Here is a 19166-nt window from a genome sequence, read left to right on the forward strand (position 1 = left end):
CACAGCTTTGCGTGCGTACCATTGCGTACTCTGTACCAAGCTGTCGTGTCGTCACCCCTATCATGTCTGTGGTCGTCAAATTTTGACAGTTTTATGTGAGTGATGAGTGTGTGATCGTTCGTGTCGAAATTAGTGAAATAAAATAATTTCAACTTTAAAACCAGTGTCCGTTTAGTGCTCGCAGCAGCCGCTTTCTTGTACAGGTGAGTCTGAACAATAGATGTTGCACATATGGAGGCTTGTCGCCGTTCCGAATATAGGGTCAGTGACGTGATTGTTTACTATGATGGCAACGCCTCTCGCTCTCCCACAGTTTCTCGTGCATTGTCTTGCAGTTCTCACGTGCCGGCGCACTTTTCTCGGCCTAATTTGTGGGATAAGAAGTATTTTCTTGCGTCCGCCGTGTGGTACAGTTAGATCGATCGTGGCTGTGTGGTGGTTAGGGCGTCGGAGTCATCGCCCGTGATTCACGCCTGTACTGGGGAAGTTTTCCTGTTAATTGCCGGTTATCGCGTCGTGTAATTGTCTGGCGAGTGGTTTCCTTGTTTTGGCGTGTTGCACCACGATGGTGCGGTTGGTGTAGCTAGTGGTATGGAACTGTCGGCTCTCGCGCGCCTCCTGCGGCCGGGAGACCGAGTGCGAGTGCAGACATGTTCTCGGCGCTAGCGTATCAGTTGTCCACCACATTCCTGGAGGAGTGTGACAAGAAGGTGAGGTGACGGTCGACTTCATGCGGACTACTGTGTGTCACTGTGTGGTTCTCTGTGGTACTCTGAATTTATTTTTTAGTCCAAAGCTAACGCATATTACTAATCGAATGATAAATATGTTTTCAAAAATAATCTATTTATCATTATGAAGATGCATTGGCATATCTTGCGTAACATATCTTTGACTTCTTGTTTATTTGTTATGATCCCATTGAATCATTTTTGCATCATAGATGTTTTGTTAGGTTAGACACCAAATTTAGTTTTGGCAAGAATTCAGGTGTGTTATAACAAAAAAAAACCGGCCAAGAGCGTGTCGGGCCACGCTCAGTGTAGGGTTCCGTAGTTTTCCGTATTTTTCTCAAAAATTACTGAACCTATCATGTTCAAAATAATTTTCCTAGAAATTCTTTATAAAGTTCTACGTTTGTGATTTTTTTCATATTTTTTAAACATATGGTTCAAAAGTTAGAGGGGGGGGACGCACTTTTTTTCCTTTAGGAGCGATTATTTCCGAAAATATAAATATTATCAAAAAACGATCTAAGTAAACTCTTATTCATTTTTAAATACCTATCCAACAATATATCACACGTTGGAGTTGGAATGAAAAAAAATATCAGCCCCCACTTTACATGTAGGGGGGGTACCCTAATAAAACATTTTTTTCCATTTTTTATTTTTGTACTTTGTTGGCGTGATTGATATACATATTGGTACCAAATTTCAGCTTTCTAGTGATTACGGTTACTGAGATTATCCGCGGACGGACGGACGGACGGACGGACGGACGGACGGACGGACGGACGGACGGACGGACGGACGGACGGACGGACAGACAGACATGGCGAAACTATAAGGGTTCCTAGTTGACTACGGAACCCTAAAAAGACTCCTAATCTACAAAATATAATGTTCATCAACATTTAGGTATTCAAAGAACAAATTATTTTCGCAGAAAATATTTTAATTACTATTTTTTTTAAGTAGACAAGTCACATTCCAACCCGAAGGGTAAACTAGACCTTATTAGAATTAGTCCAGTTTCCTCACGATTTTCCTGCACCGAAATACGACTTGCAAATATCAAATGACATTTCTCACATAAATTCCGAAAAACTCATTGGTGCAAGCTGGGGTTCCAACCCGCGACCTCCGGAACGAAAGTCGCACGTACCTACCGCTAGGCTACCAGCGCTTCCCGGTAAGGGCATTTATCTGTGTGAAGAACACAGATATTTGTTCCTGAATCATGAATATAACTAGGCATGTATGTAATATGTATATTGTCCCCCGGCATCCATACACCAATAGTAGAAGCTTTGCTTAGTTTGGGGCCAAGGTTATTTGTGTAAGATATCCCCTTATTTATTTATTTATTCTGCACCACTTCATGCCAGTTGGCTACTACACATTTAATTCAAACCATGACTCATCACACATAATCTATGTTAATCACAAAAATGCTAATGAGAGAGCATGGATATTTGAATGAATATATGGCACAAGGTTATGATCTAAGGCTTTGTTTAGTACGAAACCAGCCAGGCAAAACTAATTCTTATGTCAACATTTCACTACACTCAAGGTATAAAATATAAATGCGGACAAAGAGTCAAAATCATGTATCCACGACCTTAACATGTAAACAATAAAAGCAAAAATAACATATTTTTGGCACTTTGTCCGTATCCATATTTCTTACCATGAATGTACCACGATGACACTTTTCCCACTTTATATAATTGTTCCCTGCATTTTGCCTTAATTAATGTCCTTCATCTCATTTAGTGTTTTAATTCAGTTGTAATTTAAATCGCCAGTGCAGTGCAAGTGTCAATTGTTCGTAGTACAGTCAACAACACAGCTGTGAATACAAAGCGCCAAAAACATGTATACATACCTTAATGTACAGGCAATAAAGTGTATACATGTTTTTGGCACTTTGTATTCAATGTTGTTGACTGTACCAGTAGTTTGTTGTGTATCTAAATAGGAGCAAAAACCTTCAGTAAAAAAAAAATAGTATACATATAGGGTTTGTCTCTGCAGGTTTGTTTATGTTTACTCAACGATAAGAATTAATAACTGTGATTCATCCTCCTGGCTTTATCCCGGCATTTGCCACGGCAATGGGTGCCTGGGGTCCGCTTTGACAACTAATCCCAAGATTTGGCGAAGGCACTAGTTTTACGAAAGCGACTGCCATCTGACATTCCAACCCGAAGGGTAACTAGGCCTTATTGGGATTAGTCCGGTTTCCTCACGATGTTTTCCTTCACCGAAAAGCGACTGGCAAATATCAAATGACATTTCGCACATAAGTTCCGAAAAACTCATTGGTGCGAGCCGGGGTTTGAACCCGCGACCTCCGGATTGAAAGTCACACGCTCTTACCGCTAGGCCACCAGCGCTTCTAGCGCAATTAATAACTGTGATTATGAGTCATTAAAAAGAACGTAAGTTTTATTTATTCTGATTATAATTTATACGCGTTTGTAATCTTTTTATGACATTAAATGTATACTACGATACATTCAGGTCTATGGTTCCTTAAAACTGTTGTTGTATAAAATATACATGTTACTTCTATGAAATGAATAAGTGAATAAGCTAAATGTTTACGGGTCCCTCAGCCGACGAGGCCGACTCGCACTTGGCCTGTTTTTCCTTTCAATTTTGTTTTTAAACATACTTTTTTAAAAGTAAAAACAAAAAGCGAACTGCATGCTTCACCTCGTTAATATTTGAATCGAAACGCCGGAGCGCAGCCAGAAAGGCGTCTGAGGACAACTCCGTAGCCAGCTCAGTATGTATCGCCTTTGTCGCGGTGCAAACGAAGACGCAGATGTAGCCCTTGTACGTCTTGTTCCCGCGACCACGACCAAGGGCGATATCGAAAGGTCCACCAAAGTCGACCGCTGAGCTCGAAAAAGCCTTCAGTTGAGTGATGCGATAAGCTGGTAGGTCTCCCATCAATGGCGCAGGAGCGCCCAGCGGGCGAACCCGGAAGCATTTCATGCACTTTGAGACCACGGCGTAGATAGCCCGCTTAGGACTCATGATCCAGAAATGCTGCGCCAGCAAATTATGGAGCGTTTGGATGCCCGGATGCATGAAACGCCTGTGGTATTCGTCAATCAAGAGATAGGTCAGACGGTTGTCGCGAGGTAGCAAAAGGGGATGTTTAACATCGAATTCGAGAGAGGCTCGCGACAAGCGTCCGCCCACCCTCAAGAGACCCGCGTCATCTAGGAATGGGCACAGTTTTTTAAATGCCTTCGGGAGAGAGTTCGGAAGACTACTTGTCACCTTCTCGATCTCCGAAGCAAAGTGGTGCTTTTGCACATGGCACACGAGGAACATGAGGGCCTGTTTAAGTTCTAGCGGTGTCAGGGGACCGCTCAACAAGTTGTTGGGCATCTTCTGATTCCTCGCGTTATATGCGAACCTGCGACAGTATGCAAGGACACGTTGCAGTGTCCTTAGCGACGAGAATTTATTCATCAGGTTGTCTGTCCATGATTCTTTCACTGAGACAGTGAGCACAGTGACCTTGCGCTCTTCGTGTAGAACGTCCAGATCCACTGCCACCGTGGACTTAGGCCAGTCAACCTTATCCAAACCTAGCCAAGATGGGCCCTGCCACCAGTTATTGTGGTGAACCAGGTCATCTGGCAAGAGTCCTCGCGATCCACAATCTGCAGGATTGTCACCAGTCCTCACGTGCCGCCAACAGTCTGGAGGGATGATATCCTGAATGTGACTCACGCGGTTAGCCACGAAAGTTTGCCATCTGGACGGGCAAGACTTTATCCACGTCAAAGCAACGCTGGAATCAGACCACGCACAAATTTCACAAATCTTGTGGAGGGGCATCAGAGCCTCTGCAACAGATGCTATCAAGTCAGCAAGTAGAACCGCAGCCAGCAACTCTAGACGGGGTATCGACAGCTTACGAAGGGGTGCCACTCTTGATTTGCTGCAGACCAGATGAACATATCGCGTTCCATCCTCACCTGACGTCCGTAAATAGACCACCGCGCAATACCCTCGCTCTGAGGCGTCGCAGAAACCGTGGACTTCGAGCGAGACGAAATCCTTGACCATACGGCGCGGGACAGACACCGATTTCAACGAAGGAAGCTGCGCTTTGAATTCTTGCCATTCGGATGCAAGGTTCTCTGGCGCATCATCATCCCATGAAACACCTGAGACCCAGAGCAACTGCATGAGGTACTTCGCGAAGAACGTCACAGGTGAGAGGAGGCCCAGAGGGTCGAAGATTCGAGCGATCTCTGAGAGGATAGTGCGTTTAGTGCACCGTCGATCCTCGACAGACACTTTGAAGGTAAAGTCATCCGTCTGGGGTAACCACGAGAGGCCGAGAATTTTTAGTGAGATGTCCCCAATGGAGTTGAACTCTCGAAAGTCCTCGGAATATAGGTCTGAGGAGGGGACACCCTCGAAGAACTCCTGGTGGTTGGACGTCCATTTCCGTAGATGGAAGCCACCAGAAGCTAAGATGGTAGACAGCTCCGATCGAAGCTTCCGTGCTTCTTCGACAGACTGAGCTCCAGACACCACGTCGTCGACATAGATGTCTCGGTCTAGCACTGCTGAGCCAGAAGGGTATTCTTCTCCTGATTCTTTCGCCAGTTGAGCTATTGTCCGAAGAGCTTGGTAGGGAGCTGAGGACACGCCGTAAGTAACGGTCAACAGCCGATAGTCCCGGATAGGCTCATTGACAGACGGACGCCACAGGATGCGCTGATATTCAGCGTCTTCCGGGGACACTAAGATCTGCCTATACATTTGCTTGACATCTGCTGTGAACACAACACTATGCCACCGAAAACGAAGGAGCAAGTGGAAGATGTTGTTTTGCAGCTTCTGCCCTGGCAGTAGCGCGTCATTTAGTGAGACACCCCGGCTGTCCTTGGCACTAGCGTCGAAGACTACCCGAAGAGGAGTGCTGGTCGACGAGGGCCTCAACACTCCATGGTGGGGTATGTAAAAGAACCCCCAAATCCACCTTTGGAGGATCACATTCCTCAAGGTGGCGACAGCTTTTGTAGTCCTTCATGAAGGCTACATAGTTCTGGTAGAAGTCGGTGTTACTTAATAACTTCCGCTCCAACGACAAGAATCTCTTAAGAGCGATGGCTCGAGAGCCCGAGAAGATAGGTTTATTAGAAGTATCAGCAAAAGGTAAAGGAACGACAAATCTACCTTCTTCTGTGCGACGAAAATTAGCGAGAAAGTATTCCTCGCACAGCTGATCTTCCTTCGATAAAATGACGGTGTTCGGAGAGTTGACATCTTCCAACTCCCAGAACCTCTTAATGGAGTCGTCAAGCGATAACTTGCCCATTACCAGCTGACAACTGTTGTTACGGAACCGAGAACGACAAATGTCCGTAGTACAGTCGCCTGCGTCTCCCATCAGAATCCACCCGAAAACGGTGTTGACGGCAGTCGCCTGGCCCGGGGCCCCATGGATTAAACCTGGGCGCAACGAAGAAGCGAAAATATTGACATTCAACAATAGATCAACAGGTCCTGGAATGTGCCAGTAGGGGTCAGCTAATTCTAAGCCCCTAATATGTTGCCATGATGACAGGTCGACAAGTTCAGGCGGCATCTCAGGACAAATTTTAGGCAGCAAATAAGCCTGAAACGAGAGGCTAGTATCAGCCTTCCCAACGCTCGGTGTGATGGTACATGACAATGTGCCACCAGGCTTCGACACGAGTTCACCGATACCAGTGATGGCATGGTTCCCATATTCTGCCCGGAGACCAAGTCTCTGTGCACATGCCTCACTTATGAAATTACAGCCACTGGCACAGTCAAGCAAGGCCCTTACCTCAACTAAATTACCTCTGGCATTCTCCACCAATACTCTCGCAGTCGAAAATAGAGATGAAGCGGCAACATTATTGGCTACCATCACCAGAGGATTTGTTGAGCTCGATGGACGCTTCAAATTATCCACATCCGTTGCCGGGGGTACAGGCACCTTACCACTATTAAAATGCAACAGCGTATGGTGAGAGAACCGACATTGCTCACACCGCTGCTTCGACTTGCAAGACCTCATAGGATGTGACCCCGACAAACACAGAATACACAACTTATTCTCTTTTGCACATTTAAACCGAGAAGCGGGGTCATAACTCAAAAAGGTTGGACAGGATGTAAGACTGTGGGCCTGTCCACACACCTCACACTTAGGAGCCGAGACTACCAAGGCTACTTTTGGCTTATTAGATGGCTTGCTACTACTTGGCTGCGGAGCACTAGCGACAAACCCCGATGCCCCTGCCGCGTCTAAGGCACGGTGTCGCTTTTCAATAAAATCCTGCAATTTACTAAACTCAGGAATGTCATCAGAGTTATGTTCTAATTCAAATTGCTCTTTAGTGTTCCTATCAAGCTTCGACCACAGTAGCTGTACAAGAAGGAAATTTTTGTCCGGTAAGTTGAAACCTTTCAAAATCGACAAATTTTCAGCAAAAACCCTATAAACCCGCTGCAGGTCACTAGCCCGAGATGCCTTCACTGGCTCACACTGTACAAGCTTCTCATAGTATGTAGTAGCAATTAATCTAGTTTTGTTATATTGCTTGTACAGCGCTTCATATGCTACCTTATAGTTGTCATCGGTGACAGGATAATTCTTTATAAGGTCATAAGCTTCGTTTTGCACACTGGACAAAAGATAATGTAATTTTTCAACCGGAGCAATGTCAGTCCGCTTGTCCACCAAAGAATTAAACAACTGCATAAATGTTACCCAATTTTCAATTTTCCCATCAAATGCTTTAATTTGCAGTTTTGGTAACTTAGGCAAGACCGGCTGCGGCACGCCCGAGACTGACGAAGTCCCAGCACAAGGCTTCCTATTCTGCAACCTCGACCGTACTGCCCTTACTTTCGAATCGAACATCGCGGTATGTGAGCAGATCTCCCTGTGTTCGGACCGAGGAGCACTACTTAATAACTTTATTTGCGCTTCATGGAAGTTCTTCGCTATAGAACACAGCTCACTCTCGTCACATAGCGCAAGTTCGGAGTCCGACAACATTTGCAAATATTCAATTCTCATTACCTGATAGTCACGAGCAATCATCACCGTGTCAACCTCTGTTCCGACAGACTTATCGCCATTCGTCATTATTACGGCGTTAAATTACACTAAAAACGGCGATATTAATATGAAATTACAACAAAACTAATCTTCACAGAATAAATCACAACAACACAAAAGTCGGTTGATTGACACTGACAGAAGTGACAGGTGTCAGCTGACAGGTGACACTTGACAAAATTGTTGCCAATAAAATGAAAAGTGAGTGAATGATTTTTGTTAAAGCACCATTACCCGACCAACTTTCTTGCTTACCCACAAAATTTTAACAAGTCTACCCTAAATTTTAAAGTGCGAAAAATGACAATACAAATTTGAGAAAGCGAATATTTAAAACGAAAACGACAAATCATAGGCGCTTTATCAAAGTATGCGGGTCGAAGGCCAAAATGTTCGACAATTAATGGACTGTATGGGGGCGAAAAGGGGAAAACAATAGAGTGGAATTTAGGGCCGAGTCAGCAAGGAAGTTGGTATGGAGTGAAGATGATAAATGTGATGTTAGACGACTAAGTGTGAAATGAGTGTAAGCGAAGTTTACCTTACAGTCCGGGAATGTGAGGACTGAGTCGTTGGTCGCGCTGTAGGCCCGCTGGCGGTGATTTCAGCTCCTTGTCGCAAGCTAGAGGAAGCGTAAAACCGTTACCTTCGAGCTTTCAACTTAGACCTTCGACGTTCTCTCCACGGATGATCCTGGCGCTCTCCGATACACAACACTTATTGAAATGATATTAAACTACGGGTGATGGTGCTTTTAATGATTCACTGCGAGAAATAGCGAGACTGGCTAAGGTGCTGGTGGCTGTTCGCGAATCTGTTGCGTACTGGCTCTGTCAATTGCATGACAGAGCAACCGTTTTTTTTTTTAATATTCAAATTTTAACCGTGACAAAGTGTTGCCACAGTTAACATGAAAAAATATCCAAAAAATGATGAGCAAAACTGAACAAATACTAATACGTGTAATCGGTCTGGTAATGGCCGTCGCCTTTCACAGAATAGCGGTGTAATTGCTACTTTGCTACAGATTTCACTCTCTTACCTTGTGTTTATGTTTTTACAATTAAAAAGGACCATTACTAAAGATTATACCGAAAATGGTTGTGTAACTGTTGGAAGAAAATGTATTTTTTTTTTATCTAATTGGTTTATTACGATCGAAAACAAATATCGTCCATAAAATCCAGAGTAGCATAGGCAGTGTAGGCACTATGCTCTAAATGCCTATTATATGATAATAACTATAAGGCAGGCAATCATGGTCGCGCGATAAATGATAAAACATCTGCTCCTCTAGCACAACTTGCCTTGTCGCGGGCGAGTCCATACTTGAAGTCGCGCTTGATGTATGGACTCGCACGCGACAAGGCAAGTTGTGCTCAAGGGTCTGGCCGTCCCTATGGCACTTATAGAGATAGTGATAGTGCGATAGGGACGGCCAGATGTTTTATCAAATTATCATTTATCGCGCGACCATACTTGACTGGCAATAATAGGTAAATATGCCATTAACTGCCATTGAGGCATCAAGATGGCTTGTTTATTGTTTGTTTTAGTAATGCGCCCTACCACAGATTGCATACCATTCTTTATAATATTTATACCTCTATAAGTGCTTCTCACCATTTCCAATATAACTCACGAAAGTTACTCCATTACTATTCTAACCGCGGCGCATCGTTTTCTCTGCCCAGTCAACTAGAAATGTCAAACGCATTTACACAATGCCACCGTGTGATCTCGGCAAGTGAGCAATCTTGAAGATAAGTCAGCCTGTTGTCACCACCTGATCACATCAGTATAATAAAGAGTACTATCTTACAGTATGGCCACTCCCGCTCCCCGCTGAAAGTGCCGCCCACCCCCTCTCGGTTACCTCACAGTTACCATTTGTCAAAAACGCGGCCAGTCGCCCTGTCATATTTCACTCAATACAAGCATAGTACCTACGCGTTCACGTACACGAGCTTAAGACTGTGTGCTAGGAACGTGCCTTTTTCATATATTTGATCGCCATCAGTGTCCGAGGTGTGACCTGATGGTGTTTAAATATTAGGTACCTGGGTGACCGAGCTTCGTTTGGAGTTCGAAAAATCGAGAAAATTCGCGTTTTCTGGGAACTAAGACTAAGCTACATCGGTTTTTACCCCCGAAAACCGCCACATAACAAATTTCAGCGAAATCGTTAGAGCTGTTTCCGAGATATATATTGCACATATTTTATATACAAGAATTGCTCGTTTAAAGATAATTTGATAGATAAATCGGAACTATAAATAAGTAAATTACATACTTACATACATAATACGAACATAAAACTTTATTACTACAATTTTAATAGCTACATGGAATGATATAATGCGATGCATAGAATCTCTCTCGCTTATTAAGCACGTACTCGGGGCGTTCTTGGGGAGCCTCGTCGGTTTAATAGACATGACCTGTACATGCGAAGGCTCGTATCCCATTGGATGGGTCCCACTAGCCGGTAGTGGCGAGTTTTCGATTAAATTAGATTATTTAATGCAATTATTTTTTGTTTTTGACCCATAGATAAAAAACATTAGAAATTTAATAAATTACATTAAATTAAAATGCACGTAAATTTAATGTACGATAGGCAGTCGATAGCATTTCTAAATGAATAGGCTACTAGACTCATATCGAATTTGGCACAATAAATGATTGTCTTGTAGTATTTGACATAAAAAAAACAATATCTACAGATTTTGGGTATTTAAAAGTGTATGATGACTACGTATTTTCGATTAAAAATGTGTTTGTATTTATTTTGGCCACTGAAAACGCTGTCAGCGATGTAGTGAGTGACGTCATCGAATTCGAACCTTACTGCATGTCTAAACAATCACTGACATATTGAACTTTATGCCTTCATACTTAAAAAGTCAGAAAATTTTGTCGAATAGAATGACCTGATCATTTATAGATTAACATGACTGTGTTGTTTTCGCCTGATTACGTAAAAGTATACATTAAAAATATGTTTTGCTGTTTTTAAGTCATAATAAAATATGGTAATATTTTATTTCGGTTGATTGGACAGTACTTAATCATATAACTCATATAAGACAGACTTTAAAAAAGGGTCAAGTAGCCTATTCTTATACAACTTCCGCAAAGGTGAAATTGGCGTACCTTTGAGAGCGAAGGTTTACTGAAAAATGAGGAGAAATTACAGGTATATGAAATAAATGTGACCAAGGCCTCCAATACTCAAGGCTGAAATAAAACCAGCTTCATCTCATTTAAAAAGCCGAGCGGAGAAGACAATCATTGTTATTCTGCACATATCATCTTCGTTTCGCCTTAGCGGAATGGCAATGGCAACCTTATAGTAGAAACAGCCCACCGACAACCATTAAAGGGGCGCATTGACCATCAGTACACCGGACAGTTCAGCGCTAATTTTAACTTCAAACTGACAAGCCGATATCGTCCGGGGAACTGACAGTCTGTAGGCTCCGTATCACTTAATTTCTTACGTCTTGCGTTTCTCTCTCCCAGCCAGTGAAGTGTAAATGTCAATGTCTCCGTTTAGTGATTCAATTATGTGATGTTACGTGCGCACACGCCGATGTAATGATACTAACGACCGAGATATCGCGATTAGATCTTGTAGGCGGTGATAGTGACCAAACGGGTCGTTACACTGAGCAATGTGCTTCTGTAACGTATCGTGAAATGAAGATGTGGTTAGATGGTTTTCGAGAAATAAATGGCCCCCATTAAAAATTGCAAAATACGAAGAGTTTTAGTCGCTGTAAAATAAACATTGCAACATATATAGTGTTAGGATTTCCCATATGTTATGGAATTCATTACAAAAACACGAAATATCCAAAGACACGAAGCGCTTCAACATTTTTGGTCTGGTACTTCATAGTTCATACAGTTACGAGTTTACGACATAGGTACGGCGGAGACCTTGTTCTTTTTGACATCCGAGATTACGACTCTGAATCTGTCACTATATAAATAATAAATACATATACATATTCAAGCCTCAAACTTAGAGGTTCAGCTCTGATATTCCGCTTTGTGTGGTAGGGCACAGCACAGCGCATATCGTCTCGCTCGAATACAATATCAAGTAACTATCATTTAATGTTACTGCGGTGAGCTCGGGAAAACTTGTTCCGTCTATTGTCCTTTGAGTCGTCGGCAACGAATTCAGTTACTTATACTAATGTAATACGCTTTTACGGTGACCGCTTTACATCAGGCGGGCCGTTGGTTTGCCACCGACGTAGTTACTTATACACAACACAATTGAAGTTCTCACGATTAGGGTGGTATTCTCCACTGTCGTGTCATCGTCAGTGTCATGACTCATGACATGCTAATTTTATACTCGTTAAGGTAATTTTGAACTATAACAGAACTGCTAAGGTCAGCAACCCGCGACTTGCATGTGTAATGTGTATATCGTTTTGATCTGCCAATTCAGTTTCGCAAAACATCCTAAATAATATTAAGGCTCATAGGGTCATAGGATTAGTCAAAATAACTTTCATGGTTATTTTCTACTGCGGTAAGCTCTTCGTCTCAAAAGTTGCGAACCCTTGGAGGCCTAAGTTGACAATATTGATAATCGTTAGCGCTAAGTCAACGAAAAGTTGCATATAATATCTCTCTATCACTTCCATACACTGCGAGTTGCAAACGAGGTAGCGGTTTGTTTAGTTTATCTACGAACGATTATGATCTTGCCTGGTTTACTTGTAAACATGTTAGACATTTCGTAACTCGGAGTAAACAAAAGAAGTTCCCACAACGAGGTTTCTCCAACAATTCCCAGGGCAGTCGTTAAACTTTCCACTTGTTAGCATTCCGATTTTAGAGTTATAATATAAAGCAGAACCAGTATTTTGTGATCTCTAATTTGTAAGAATTGATGATGTCAAAGATACATATACCTTGACAAATTGTAACGTGACTAGTTGACTACCCGTGGTCTGTAGGAAACGGGGATTACCATACGCACACTTCATACATTACTCTTGGCTAATCTTATCTGTAGACCCTTAAGAGCGTGTCAAATAATTTTACGGATTTCGGAACATATTATTGCAGGTGATTGAGGTTATTGTACCAGCCCCCGCTGTCTCTCGTGCCACGTCACCCGCGGACCATGGAAATGAGATGTCACGTTCGAATTCGTCAAATACGTCAAACTATAACCGAATACTGCAGGGCTATTATGCCTGCAATTTTATAACTTATATACGTCGATAAGACATCTGTCACTCTCGCATATACTCGTCAGAGCGTGACGGATGCTTTATCCATAGCGATAAGTGATAAAATTGAAAGCATCATAGGCCTGCTGGTACTGGTTTTCTTGAGTCTGCGTAAATGAGAAGATGCGGTGCATACTTTTGTATTGTTCGCGTCGCGCTTCAGTAGGCGAGCCTATGAAATGTTACGAAACTTTGTTACATGCAATGTTTTCTTATCGGCATCTAGATAAGATTGTAATCTTTCTTGTAATGCTTGAAGGATTTCCTGCGAACAGGAGATCGTGCGGATTTCATAAATCATTGTTTTTCCTAAGACATATTTTATTAGTAATTAAAATATTTAATAAGTATTATCACTATTTAGCACGAAGTACGTTACGCGCTTTTGCATAGATGTTTATATAGTATTCGGCGTTTTCTTTAAATAAGTCCAAGAATTATAACAACAAGAAACAGAATATTTTCTTGAGCTAACTGTATCTAGCGTATTTTTTTCTAAAGTCCGAACCACAAAAACATCGCAAAAGAGTTCAACCGTTACAATTGGCTCCCTCTTTACGCAACTCGAATTATGCTTTAAATATGGTTCAATTTTCCGCTCGACTGCGAATAAAGAATTTAGAATCCCATAGCTTTTTCCCGGCCTCGCAACGCAACAGACGATTCGGCTCGCGGTGGGGCAACTCGAAACGATTGCAGATCGCTATTATGATGCTAATTTTAACATTCCATCTTCAATAATCGAAGCTCTTGTTAATATTTGAACTATTTGAGAAAGAACCTTGTTACATTTCGTTAAAATCGTCTTTAGCAAAAAAAGTTAAAAATGTTTGCATGAACCTCTCGGCGGTTTTGCGCTGAAACAGCCTTATCTTTTTACTTTCGATTTCACATTGATAATGAAACTGGATATAATATTCATAGTAGGCTGATTGTTTCATTTATTTTTAGATCATGCCGGTTACCAAGTGACGTTATCAGTCTACAATCTAGTGACAAATACAAATAATGTAATTTATTTAAAAAGTATTGTACGGTTCTCTTAAAGACTAAGCTTTGTTAATAAGAGGGAAGTAGTTCTTATGTAATATGACGAGCGTTTGATGAGGTTTTTCTTAGGATTCTTGTGATTGTTTTAAAGATGATTCAGATGAAACTTCATGAAACGCCATAACAACTTGATTGGTTGTCTTGTATAGGTTTGCAAAACATCTACAAACAGAAAATTGCTAAAAATCTTGCAAAAATCCTGAAAATAGTCAGTTGTGTCATCGAAACACCAGACCCTTTAGCACAACTTGCCTTGTCGATACATCAAGCGCGACTTCAAGTATGGACTCGCGCGCGACAAGGCAAGTTGTGCTAGAGGGGCAGGTATTTTCTTTGTCGCTTGCCATGAGAAGCGGCAAGCTTTGAAAAACAATTATCAACAAAAAAAAACCGTGTATTATCAGAATACCTTTTTTCTCCTTATATTAAATCATTTTAATAAACCATTTATAATAAACTAGCTTTTGCCCGCGGCTTCGCTCGCGTTAGCAAGAGACAAAAGTAGCCTATGTCACTTTCCACTTTTAAGTATGGATAATAAATAAATCAGTGACTTCAGAGAACCACAAGTGTAAAGTACAGTGACCACCGCAGACCGCTGGTGACCAGAGCCTGTGTTGCAGAGCCCGCAGAACTCCGAGGCGGCCAAGTTCACGGACTACTTCGGGGTCTACGACAATATGGGGGCTTGCGCTTCCAAGTGCGGGGTACGTTGCTATTTATAATGGATTGATGTTGGTAACAAAAGAAAATTTTACTAACCACGATGAGACTTGATACTAAGGTATATGTCATACTACATTTAGGTATATTTCGACTCATCCAAGATTGTTTAATCTAAAATCTAATCTAACCTTACTTCATATTATGACATTATGAGTCAAGCTGCTCGTCTTCGTGAATGACACAGTCTGTGTCAGATGTCGAATTGTTAGGTTTGCAGTTCAAGTCCAGCATGAGTATTGTCTTGGACTGGTTTAGTGTCATGTAGACCGACCGCTCGGAGTGATCTGCATCAATACATATTAAGAGTTCAAAGAGCGTTTCAGAGTAAAGCGGACGGGTTGATATAAATTGGCGGTGCGGATCGCTCCGCGCGGTCAGTCCGCTTGACACTAAAACCGGCCTTAGTTTGCTAGCATTATGCACTTCACAGATGAAATTCTGCAATTCTGCCCATTGTTGAGTATGCGGTCGTAATCGTAAAGTTTTGAGATTAGTTTGACTTCGTTCTTTGCTATGCTATTCAATATGCAGAGTTATTTTTCAGGCAGCAAAATAGTCGTAATATGTCCATCTGTGGCATCGTAACACTGATTGAAATTCATTGTCTTGTGGTCACTAGCTACTACTTTATAAAGACGGGTCATATGGCTCTTTAGGGTTGCATAGAATTCTCTTTGGTTTAACTTCTGCTCAAATTGTAGAGGAATACTTTCAATTTCAGTATACTACCATTTATATTTTGAAGTGTCCACTTTTACACAAAGTTTCCAGTTGTTTGGTAACATAACTGAATAATGAAAAAAATCTATAATATCAATCTCTCCAAAATCTTTCTCTATAAAATAAAAATAAATCTTTCTTTATAAAATAATATTCTTTGTCTATAGAATCTTTCCTTCTTCTTCTTCGTGTAAAGGGATCAAGTAACACTTAACTTTTCGTTAGCCAATGCTTTGCCACTGTAAGCCCTCGAGGGATAGGGATATCTCTTTGGAGATCTTCAATACACGTTGTGCAGCATCGGGGACACTGTCTCATGTGTATTGTTGTTTACCTATCTTTCCAAACGTTATAATGATAATGTTTACAATGTAAAAGTAACAGCAAAAAAACACCAATTACCGATTACACAATGTACACGCGTGTCAAATGAAATGCATTCAATATTTGCACAGGAAAGCGAGCGTTTCCCCATTCGGCCGTAAGTAGACATACGTTTTGTAATTCCAAACTGAACTATAACGGCTGCACGTCACGCGATTATCGATCATAGCTAATGAACGCTAGGTTTCGAAGGTTTCTAGCTGTTCACGAGACGTTTGAACTATCATAGACATATAAAAGTTCTAGCTTTTGCCCGCGGCTTCGCTCGCGTTATAAATTTCGCTTCTCGCTTCTCAATCGAATCACCTAGAATTCACCAACATATGTAAAATTCATAGTCCGCTCTATAACAAGATAGGATAAATTAATTTTCAACAAGCAGAAATCTCAACGCCAGAGCAATGCACGGATTGCAGAAAATGCGGGTTCAAGAGTATTTTTTCCAATTTTTCCTTTAAAATATAAAAATGACAAGATAGGATAGACAAATATAATATGGCTAATACAAGAACAGGAACAAATATCCGAGCTTATCACAAGGACAGGGGGTAAGATAAAGGACCGAACCTAACTCCAAATTTTACTTGACGTTATGTAAATACTTTCATAACTTGACGGCACTCCATGGCTGAACTTATTTTTAGACGGCCTGGAGGGCTTGCTTCATAAATGGAACGGATATTTTTGGGACTGCGTTGCAATAATAAAATGGCTATACATTTGTAAATCTCTTGCGCCACGCAACTTTTACCGAGAAAATACTTGTAGTACAGTCAGCTGCAGAGAAAAGTAGACCCCCCCCCTGCATACAAATTTGTAGTGGTCTACTAAGAAAAGTAGACCTACATTGTGCAATAAGGCCGTAAGATAAATATTGAAAACGAGAGTACCTGTAGTTAAAACGCGATGGCTTGTTGGAGTGATTCACAGACTCGAGTTTGGAATATTTTTGCACCTCCAGTTACACGCACGAATCACACTTGCGTTAAAAAAAAACTATTTACAAATAAAAGTTAATCGATTGTTCAAAAACTTTTATAATCCCTCGGAAAAAGTTTTTCTAGACCTCCCGCTACCCCTGCGTGCATTGCATATTTTTTTAGTGCTGTAATTTCGACTTCGCTCACCAATACCTATCTCCAATTGTATTCTTTCCTATTAAGGTCGCAGTCAGATCAACGGCGAGCAGTATTAGTTGCGCTTAGAAACCTACCTTAGGTACTTCAGAATGTAAAATAGATCTTCAGAAACTCGTCACAAGAACGTCTACATATTGTGTGTACAAAGAATTTATGTTTTGTTAAACCATAGTTGTGACGCGTTCCCTCTAACAAAAGAGGCAAAGAAAAAGTGAAACCTCTGAAACGTGAACGAAAGTTTCACACGATACATTAGCGCCCGTAACGTTCGTCACAATGTATCAGTGTTTTAGTCTACAAAAATAAATTAGGGTTTCTTATCTCAGTCTCTTCTTTAAAAGTGATAGAGATAGATAAACTATAAATTCGAATTTGTAAGTTAGGGTTTAGTTGTATTATTTTATTAAGGCCCTCTCACAACTTATAGTGTCAGCCAGCTTAAATAGCCGAATGACAATCGTTGACGCTAGAGGCCGGTCGAAACGCAGTCTGTCTCTGTCGCGCCAATACGGAATAACGATAGAGCTCATAGAGCTAACTACGATAAAGATATAATATTGTAAGCGTTTAAGCATTTGCCTTCGTACCCAGACTAAATACAGTTCATATTGTTCATAATTCTATATGGTGGGTGCTAACTACAGCGCCTAGGTCTTAGGGAGGCCAAAACTGCAAATCGTCCACCGTTATGTTACTTATTCGAACTGTGAAAGCCGTCTCGGCAACACTAGCTAAATACTTGGCAGATCTCTCAATCTAGTACTCAATGAGTACTGAGTTTAAAAACAAGCTGCCATACTCAATAGTAGTAATGACAGCTAATCTCGTTGAGTGAGTCAATGCTCGAGCCTAATTGAGTCAGAGTGAGTCACTCCGAAGGTCGCAGCTATCGCGGTTCCGTTCGCGAACTTTGATGACTGCTTCCGCTGTCTAGATCGCCTGTCTAGAACTAAATACCCGCCGGGTTGGTCTTTTCTTTTAACTTTTGCACTATTTCTACTGTTTGTAAGAAGGGTTTTCTGAATTGTTTTTTCATCAGGCGGCTATACTGCTATACTTAGGCGCCAGGTCTTTTTGACAGCAAACTTCAAAATCCACCAATCAAATAAATGTCGTTTTAATATGGTAGGTGGTTTTTGAAATTTGCTGTCATAAAGATCTGACGCCTCAGTATCACCGCTTCGCAAAAAAAAACGATTGAGAAATCCCTCATTGACTGAAGCGACAGCGTAGCGTAGGTCTACGGTTTATTGACCCGAGGAACAGCGTAGGTCTACAGTTTAACTCGATACGATATGCTTTTTGCATGTCCGGGTTGGCTCCACAATTCGCAGTTCTCACCTGATTCTCGTGATTTTTTGTGACTAGGTCGGTACAGTTTTTGGAAGTTTTGCAAAATGTGATAATTTATAGAAGTCACAGAGCCAGTAGTGAATATTTTGTTTTTAAGTACTTTCAAAGGAAAGTGTTTCCGTTTTTATGACTATTAAAGTGAAGTTTAAATCGTAATTACACGCCCTCATTCGCACGGGCCCTTTTCATTCATTCATTCAAAATACACGTCGGTGGCCCGTCACGCACAGCACATATTTAGCCGGTTTTCTTTTCTTTTTAGTTTTAAGCCTACGATGTGTTGCATTTTTTGCGTGTTTATTTTGCAACTCATCTTTATGTAAATAGGACATATTTTAACAGTCCAATTACTGTTTATTATTTGAAAACAACAATGCGACCTCAACCGAGCGTGGCGAACTAGTGAAAGTGGCGAGGTTACAAGGTGAACGCTTTGACCTTACCATAACTTCGCCAATTTCATATTGCCCGTATTTAGATCGAGCGCCGTATTTGGTTGGGGCTTACCAGAAATATCGAAGTTAGCACATTTCTCTGTCGCTCTAATTACTCCTTAAAAAACATACATACATCACACTCATCAAAACATAATATACATCCACTTAAAAAAATCACGTCAATTCGTCGCTCCGTTTTGCCGTGAAAGACGGAAAAACAAACAGACACACTT

At 41.5% G+C, this 19166-nt stretch overlaps 1 protein-coding gene across 3 annotated transcripts in view; it reads left to right on the forward strand.

The window, feature by feature from the left end:
- The first annotated feature begins 74 nt into the window (after positions 1-74).
- Positions 75-19166, forward strand: part of LOC125230693 (ras-related protein Ral-a) — a 45642-nt gene continuing 26550 nt past the window's right edge. Inside the window, exons 1-2 of one of the 3 annotated variants that reach the window (XM_048135951.1) lie at positions 75-203; positions 14798-14881. In XM_048135951.1, the coding sequence (XP_047991908.1) occupies positions 14855-14881 (27 nt within the window). In that variant the 5' untranslated portion in view covers positions 75-203; positions 14798-14854. Of the gene's footprint in view, positions 204-239; positions 711-14797; positions 14882-19166 lie in introns of those variants that run through there. The other 2 variants (XM_048135949.1, XM_048135950.1) reach the window with 2 other exon arrangements.

This window comes from Leguminivora glycinivorella, chromosome 10, assembly GCF_023078275.1.
Source record: "Leguminivora glycinivorella isolate SPB_JAAS2020 chromosome 10, LegGlyc_1.1, whole genome shotgun sequence".
Classification (NCBI taxonomy): domain Eukaryota; kingdom Metazoa; phylum Arthropoda; class Insecta; order Lepidoptera; family Tortricidae; genus Leguminivora; species Leguminivora glycinivorella.